The 8,643-nt window shown below is 41.3% G+C and overlaps 1 protein-coding gene across 1 annotated transcript; it reads left to right on the top strand.

Annotated features, from left to right (window-relative positions):
- The first annotated feature begins 470 nt into the window (after positions 1 to 470).
- On the top strand, positions 471 to 7,725 carry LOC144537631 (HMG box-containing protein 1-like). Its single transcript, XM_078281388.1, has 13 exons — positions 471 to 557; positions 1,671 to 1,777; positions 2,377 to 2,478; positions 3,512 to 3,707; positions 4,300 to 4,426; positions 5,586 to 5,697; positions 5,828 to 5,937; positions 6,155 to 6,311; positions 6,398 to 6,542; positions 6,638 to 6,756; positions 6,949 to 7,132; positions 7,221 to 7,362; positions 7,486 to 7,725. The coding sequence occupies exons 2-13, from the start codon at positions 1,687 to 1,689 to the stop codon at positions 7,501 to 7,503; spliced, it is 1,503 nt and encodes a 500-aa protein (XP_078137514.1). The 5' UTR covers positions 471 to 557; positions 1,671 to 1,686; the 3' UTR covers positions 7,504 to 7,725.
- Positions 7,726 to 8,643: the final 918 nt, after the last annotated feature.

The raw sequence follows: 8,643 nt of genomic DNA, 5'->3' as shown, positions 1-8,643 counted from the left end.
AGGAGAAGGCCATTGTCTTTGACCAGGTTACTTGACTTAAACTACATGTTGTACTAGTTGCACTGCATGTGCGGCAATTGTGCTGAAGGCTATCTCGATGTCTATGTTTTGCTCATGTTCACAGTCTGTTTTTATCATGACACACCAGCACTACACTACATGTTTTTAGTCTGAATGTGAATGTTGTATTATGAACATTTCAGTTCTTTAAATTGCTATTACATAATCTGCTTCGTGAGATACTTTTTTTTTTTACCCATCTTGTTGATACAAAATACTGCAATTACTCTAAAAAAAAAAAAAAAGGTAGGTTAATTATACAGGAGATTAGATGTTTTTGAATTGTCACATGTGGTACTTTTGGATAAGTCATCTTTTATCATTTTAACCCACCCAATGTTTTATTGTTGTGGCGATCATGATAAAGAGAACAAGCTGCACTGAACTGACCAATGAGGATGAGAGGAGCTGTAGAATAACATCAGGTTTGGCCAATAGGAACGCTGGAGAAAATGTGTTTATACCAGCCCCCTTTCCCGTACAAGGCGACTGTTTTGGTGAGTTGAGATAAGTTAATTTAAATATTTATGGGGTTTAAAGCGTTACATTTAAGACGTAATTACACCAATTGAATTATTTACTCCTGAACCTGGCACACGTGTAATAATGTGAAACTGACAACGTTGAATTTTTGGCTTAAATGCAGTTTCGCTGCTCTCTCCGTGAAGCTTCATTGTTGACGAGTTGTTTTGTTGTAACTACATTTGCGCAATAGAATGGCTCGTCCATTTTAATGTATTTCACCATGTTTTCACACCCCGAATCTCTTTAATGTCGTTTATGGGTCCGGTAAAACACAGCCGCTGAAGCTTTTTTCTCGTTTTCGTCGACCTAACTTCAGTATTTAGCTAAACGGCACTTTTGTTTCGTGACAACAAAATAACGTTGCTTCGTCTGAAGTTTATCGACGTGTAAAACGTTGACACGAGCAGCATCGAATAACAGTCGATAATGTCATAATGGTCAGTGTATTCTGGCAAGTTAATGTCGTGCTTTTTCTTTTTTTTTTGTACTTCTTTTGAACTACTTACTTAAAATGTATTATCGATGCCCTACTCTTGAATGAATGGGCTTTTATATGCGCATGCGTGCAGGATCTAAAGTTTATAAACAAGAAATGAGTCACATGACAAGAATATTGTGAAATATAAGACTGAACACGCTCTTATGTTTACATGTTTGAAACGGAATATTTCTACATATTGTTTAAAGTGAACTGGCAAATATGCCGGAGCTTTGAGAATGTGTCTAAACTTAATGTAGGCTATTATTATACATGTCACTAGCCCAGTGTTACCCTATGTAACACCCCCCATTTATAGCCTATACATTGGGAGGATTAAGTTTCTGTGTGTGTGTGTGTGTGTGTGTGTGTGTGTGTGTGTGTGTGTGTGTGTGTGTGTGTGTGCGCATGCTTGACCTATGGGAGTCTGATGTATGGCTAATGTTGATACAGATGCCGGTAAGGTTTAGAGTTACCCGTGAGTTATATGTTCTACCTACCATATATTACCTCTATGCTTCAATTTGATCATTTACTATCATGCTAATAAAGTCAGACGTGTTGGCTATAGAGTATGTACAGTTATTGAACTGTCTGCATGTTTCAGTGCCTGTGTGGACATCATGGTTTGGGAGGTGGTGACCCCAGCTGTGCCGTCCAGTGAACCTAAACATCACAACATGCGGCATTCTGAGCCTCAGGGTGAACACACAGGTACGACTAACTAACTAACTTGCATCGTTACTGTATAATTACTGACACAAAACTATTAATAAGGTACTCCAGTGATTTGGTATTTCACTCCATACAGTTGTGGGACTTACAAGAGCCAGATTAAAAGGAATGGTCAAAATCAAAGCAGCAGAAGCCAAGATATCCAGACTTGGAATCCCTAGTATGAGGCTAGATTTTTTTATTAAAAACACTCATCTTTTGTTAGACCTTCCCTGCTTGGTCAACATTTGCGTCCTTCAAACTCCACGTAAACCTCCTGTTTGTAACAACTAACTTACTTTGGAAGGCTTGTCCAGCGCTACAGAAGACATACAGTTGAGTTTAGAAAGTCGTTTCTTTATTCAGTTCACCAACGTGTTTTACTATTGCTGTCCGTACTACAATACTTTGCAATTCTACTCAGTAAATCACTATGTGAACCTAATACCGTATATTATAGCTAATAAGAGGCCACTTTAATCTATGAACAAATAAAAAAAAAAAAATGCTGTGAAATTTAAACAAATACATCCTGTAAAACTAGTCGAGTGTGCTCCCTCCACTGTGATCTGGTGTTGTGTGTCTGGTCTCACCTTCAGGAGTGATGATGGATGCCGATGGAGACCAATCACTGCTCTGCTGTGAGGAACACCTCCCCTCCTCATCTGGCTTCCCCACCAGTGACAGTTACATGGAATACGGTACATAAGACACGGGCATGCACCGGGCTTAACACAACAGATGGATGAATAGCTTCAAGTTTGTTTGCTTTTCAATTCAAATACTTCATTTCTGAACCATTTATCAGTTTCTTGTGCAACATCTGTCATTATTCACTGCTGCTACTTATATTCACACTACTTATTTATGTTCGTACTGTATTTATGTTGACGCTGCACTACAATAGAATTTGTACAATCAGTTGTTTTAGAAACAACCTTTTTTTTGTATACAGTACGTGGATGAGTGGAATATGGATACATGGTATATGTGGATGAGTGGAAACATGGAGAGTGTATGGTTGGGGAGGTGGGTATGTAAAAGTATGAGCATGCATGAGTGTGGTTTAAGATTCTGTGGAGTAGAGGAATACTGTTACTAGTAGGAGTTGTAGTCTGATTGGAGTATGAAATTACACAGTATGCTGGTGTATGTATTACTTCTTGATGGAAATAATAAAAATAATTCTAAAAAAAAAATAAAAACAATCTTTTTAACCTAATCTTACTTTACTTAATGTTACTTTATCAGGGTTGCCGCGGGGTCTTAAAAAGTCTAACATTTCAAAATCAATATTTTAGGCCTTAAAAAGTCTTAAATTTTCCGTTCTATTGTGTTCTAGGTCTTGCATCATTTTAAACAGGTCTTAACTATCCTACATCCATGGAGCGCTGCCTCTAATGCTCTTTTTTATTATTACTCCGTGGTGTTGTCGTTTTTTTTTCTTTCGCCAGTCCAAATATAATTTGCTGTATTACGACTACAAATGAAACCAACACGCAACTTACATTGCAGCCAATCAGCTTTTCGTGTGATTGGCGCGAGTCTTTCGGATTGTACCACAGACATAAAACAGATTTTATGGGGGAAGTGCAAGTTTAGCGATACTTGGCTTGATGAAAACTGAATTTAGGGCTTAGTTGATGTTGGGATATACAGTAGGTCTGAAATTGCATTCGTAATGGTCTTAAAAAAAGGTCTTAAAAAGTCTTAGTGTTTGTTTTCTCCTCCTAGACGACCTCCCAGACCTGCAGGAGGTTCAGGAGGAGGTGGAGCCAACAGCACCGCCTGTCTACCCGCTGGACGTAGGTGTGTCCCACCAGGAGCGACGTGCGCACGCCCAGCCTCCTGACACGCACTGGCTGACTCAGCTGGCTCACATCGCCACCGGACCTCAGAGTCCACTGCTACAAGAGTCTCCTCACAGCAGGTACCTGGGCTTCCTTCTGAAACACTCAGGAAGTAGGACCTGAACAATTCATATATGGTTGTAATGTGTCACAGATGTAAACAAACAAAAATAACTTATGACAAGTCTGTAAGATGTTGTTTTTCCACATTTTCTTTTTCTAAACCTATTTCACGATGTAGTTTCAAATCCTGCCTCTTAGTGATAGGAATTTAATTCTGGTGAACACCTTTATTGTAATTTATATTTTTGGTTTAAAATGTCAAATCTAAGAACTTTCTCTCTAAAATCAAAATCAGGCTGAAAATGTGTAATTTGTATGTTATTGTAGAATGTAAACTATTCCTCAGATTGTAAAAAAAGAAACAAGTCAGAGAGACAAAACTGAGGAATTGACCTCGGTTAGCTACAACCTAGCTTTGAAGCTTTTAGCCTCAGTATTACAGGAACACCACTTCTTCTAGATCTGCCATATTACACCAGCCCTACAAACTGCCCTGTGTCATTCTGTCCTACGTAATGTACTACAGGTCTTTGGATTCTCTGTGCTGTTGGCAATCGGTGCTACGCACTCACAGCCTCCATTCCACTCACAAGCCTGTGTTATTTTCAGCTCCTCTTCGGTCTGCCTCTCCAGCGCCAGAAGCAATCTACATTCCTACTCTCGGCCTCCTCCCCCTCACCCCAGCAGCACCCTGTCGGCCCCCAGAGGTCACGGCAGGGAGCGTCGGCGTACCAGGGTAGAGCTCATTCATCGTTTACCTGCTTCCTCTCTTTGGTTTATCATCCCTCTGTCACTGTCATTAATGTCAACACAATATCTGAAGAACAAAAAAGGATCTTTTATTATATTTTAACCATAGACTGTAAAAAAAAAAAAAAAGAATGGACGAAACCTCCGGGTCTGAAAGGTGAAGCCAATGCAGAATCTGCCTTAAACCTGCATTGTAACTTCCAGCAGGGGGCGGCTCCACTGGTTGCAAAAAGGAGTCTGATTGTATAGAAGTCTACGGGAAAACAAGCCTACCTCTCACTTGATTATAACGGGTTTATGTCCTTAATCGCTAGTTTCAAGTCTTCTTCAGTACAGCATGATGCTCATTTTGTAAATTATGGTCTCATTTATTTTAAAATAGACGATAAAACAGGGGATGCTTTAGGGGCGTGGCTACAGGCCGACATGTCAATCATAACAGAGGCTTGGCAGTGCTTACCATGGCACTGTGTACATTAAAATAGACCTGAACTTGTTTTTGGGTGTTGTCTTTGTATTTTGAACTTTGACCCTTTCTGTGTGTTCACTTCACTTCATCGAAGTTGATTGGAACATTTTGGTCGCCTGAAAATGTCTAGTGAAGTGTTCGGTAGCACCAACCAAGCTATCTAGCTAGCTAGCGCTAGCCTTAGCTGGTAACTTAAGGGAAAGTCTGCCAATTTTCTGTGTACGGCCGTACATGCAGATGAATGGTGGCAGCACCTGGACGTCTGTGTTTACCCGCCAGTAAAACTGTACCAGGTGACTCGCTTCAGCCAGCTGAAAATCTGCAACTTTCCCTCCTTGGCAATTAGCTTAGCACAGTGCCATTGAAACTCCCCAGCTTCAACCTTTTGTCCAAAAATCGGCACGTCCACTAATAAAAAACAAACAAACAAGACCAAATTGCCAAATTCGAGGCTTCAAAACTGCAGTCCACAAACCAATGACTGTTGCTACGTCCACTATTTTTACAGTCTATGGTTTTAACTTACTAAAACTGACTCCCCTCCAACCATGTGCCATAGAAAGCTGTGTGTCAATAATGAGCTGCTGCTGCTGCGTTTGTACAAACCCACATTTCGTGGCTCATGGGTAACTGCTAAATCCTGAGTCGTGCCTGACAATGCGTCATGTTTCCACAGAAGAGCAGTGAATGTGGTTCTGCAGTGTCAACCAGATCCTCTCTGTCTGATGACGAAGACATGGGCTGGAGCTTCTCCTGTCCACCCACGGCCTGGCACTGCTTTCTCAAAGGTAGAATCACTTTTGCTGCCACCTCACACTGGGTCGTTGCTTTGTTTTTCCCTCTGTTGGGAAGACGTACATGTGAGATTTTATCTGAGGCTATTGTTCATATCTCAGAGCAGCTATTCTCTGTCATCAGGCACTCGTCTGCGCTTCCACCGCGGCTCTAATGTGGAGTGGCAGGACGTCGAGGACCTGGACTCTGCTCAGGAAGACTCTGGTGATGAGGAACAGCCCAGATCTCTGAAGGTGCATTATGCAAGAAGCTTGGGGCTGCGCTTACAGCCTCTGAGTTCACGGTGTACTTTTTTGATTTGGTATCCATCTTAATGCAGTGTGTCCAGACTGCTCTCAGTGGTGTTGTATATTTAACAATAGCAGCAGCAATCTGTGTCATTTAAGTGGAAGGAAACTATAATAAAGTAATTGTACATAATGACTAAACGCACTGCTTACTCTTATGCAGAGTTATGGCTCTGAGGGTCTGCAGCTGGTGGAGCATTCAGAGATTGTGTTGTCTGGTCAGGCTGTCCTACAGCTGACCTTTGACCCCGGGGCATTCGGACACGCCCCCATGACCGCCCGGTGCCAACTTGATCACCCCTTCTACGTCAAAAACAAAGGTAGGAGTGATGATGACGAGAAAACACGGCAACCGTTGAAAACATTATATATTGATTTAATTACACTCTGTCTCACGTTCTGTTAGGGTGGACGTCGTTTCACCCGAGCTTGACCGTGGTGCGTTATGGGATACCGTGCTATGAAATGGAGGTGGGAGATGTGTGCCTTCCTCCAGGACACAGAGATGCCAAACACACTGACGACTCACTGGTCTTTGACACATTCAAGAGGTAAACTAGGCACCTGTTCTAAACCTAAAGCAGCAAAAGGCCGATCGGCAGATAAGTTAGTGTGTGTGAAACTTTAATACGCGTGTCTTCCTCAGTTATGATTTCACTCCTCTGGACTCCTCCGCGGTGTACGTGTTGAGCAGTATGGCCAGACGGCGGCGTGCCTCGCAGTCCAGCGGAGGAGCTGTTTCTCCAGATAGAGACACATTACATGGTACTATACTTCACATCTTCAGATACTCCACTGTGTGAATAAGCAGATACATTGGATACAGGCATCAATCAGTTTGCAAAAAAAAAAAAAAAAACACACACACACTACAAAAACAAGCAAGGTTGAGAATGCATTTTAATAAAAAAAGAAAGAAGCTAACCTGTCGATTGTGGATCTGCGTAAAACCTGCAGACACCCCGAGTCCCGGTCACTCCCACTCTCCTCGTCAAAAGCCAACCAAAAGCCAGCAAGCCAGCACAGCAGGAAGTAATAATGCCACGCCCAATAGGTGCAAGCGGCCAATGAACGCCTTCATGCTGTTTGCCAAGAAGTTCAGGGTGGAGTACACACAGATGTACCCAGGCAAGGACAACAGGTAGGTGTGCTCTGTGTCTACATGTGTGTGTTGTGAAGCCATGATGTGTTTAAATGTTTAGTGTAAGGTAACACATGTGGTGTGTCAGAGCCATCAGCGTCCTCCTTGGGGAGCAGTGGAAGAAAATGCGAAGTGAGGAGCGGCGGACGTTCACCGTAGAGGCCAAAGCCCTTGCAGACGAACAGAAAAGACTCAACCCAGACTGCTGGAAACGCAAACGAACCAACTCTGTAAGGACACACCCACCCACAAACAAACACACATCCACGCACGCACGCACACACGCACGCACACACACACAGCTTAATCCAATGCTTTATACTGCTGTCTAATTTCTCCTCTGTGTCCAACAGGGTTGTCAGGGAAATTAAGGATGCAGACAAGAGGAGAGAACGACCGACACAGCCTGTAGGAGTACGCACACGCACGCACACACACACACGCACACACACAGAAATGACAAAGAACAGAGAGCATAACCTAATACACTGCTTTAATATTATCTCTTGTTAACAACAGACCTTTCTTGATCTCCCACAGTGAGGATTTGATTCAGTTTTTTTTTTAAAGATTCTCACAAAGAGTAAAAAAGAGCAAGTGTCTGTTTTTTTTTTGGGACAGTTTGAGCTGTCACTTCCCTCTGTATTGCTTTTAACAGGTGCTAAATTTAACATTTTAAAGTGGTATAAATCATTATCTGTTTATAGTCATTATGTCAAGTTATAAATCCTTATATTTTAATGCTACAGAGCACCGTAGCGTCTATCTCCAGAGAGGACATTGTTTTCCAAACAACATTACAAAGCAGGTCAACTAGGTTTTATTTATGACTGGAGTTCATCTCTCCATAAGTGATTTTACAGAAATGTGACAATTCAAAAAGAGATTCTGGTCATTTTCCGTTTCTCATCATGAGCTTGAAACAGGTGGAAGTTGTGGTGCTGTAGCATTTTAGGTAAACTAGAGACTGTAGCTATTTTACCAAAATTATATATAAAGAAATATATATATAAAGTATTTTCTTGCCTGTACTACTTGCATTTGCACTCAGTGTATTGCACAAGACTACGTATTTTAACTTTGCTTTTGTGTAATTTATCATGTAATATTTAGTTATTCAACAAATGTACACCATCAATTCTCAAATAGTGGCCCGGGGTTGTTTATTTACCTCAACTTAAGAGAGAATCAGAACTTCTCCAATTTATAACATACATATATTTAAGTAAAGAGATTATAAACATAAAAAAGGGGGCAGAATCTCTTCACTTCTTTGGAAGGCTTTTATTTTGAAAAAGGAAAACAGTGTGGAGTTTTCCTTACAGTTGGTCGAGAAAGTGACAGCCATTGTAATATAGTAACTAGCAATAGCATTTTTTCACCGTGTCATTTTTTGTTTTATGGCTTTTATTTGAGAATTTAGGGTAATTAAAGGTCCCATGACATGGTGCTTTTTTGGTGCTTTTATATAGACCTTAGTGGTCCCCTAATACTGTATCTGAAGTCTTTCC

This window comes from Sander vitreus, chromosome 23 (assembly GCF_031162955.1).
Source record: "Sander vitreus isolate 19-12246 chromosome 23, sanVit1, whole genome shotgun sequence".
NCBI classification, from domain to species: Eukaryota; Metazoa; Chordata; class Actinopteri; order Perciformes; family Percidae; genus Sander; species Sander vitreus.
This window is presented reverse-complemented; position numbering and strand designations above follow the sequence as displayed.

Bases quoted from the DNA above. Each gene is read 5' to 3' on its own strand.
- LOC144537631 (XM_078281388.1), top strand. From the start codon at position 1,687: ATGGTTTGGGAGGTGGTGACCCCAGCTGTGCCGTCCAGTGAACCTAAA. The intron at 1,778-2,376 runs GTACGACTAACT...TCTCACCTTCAG, and splicing joins GCCTCAGGGTGAACACACAG to GAGTGATGATGGATGCCGAT. The intron at 4,427-5,585 runs GTAGAGCTCATT...ATGTTTCCACAG, and splicing joins GGGAGCGTCGGCGTACCAGG to AAGAGCAGTGAATGTGGTTC.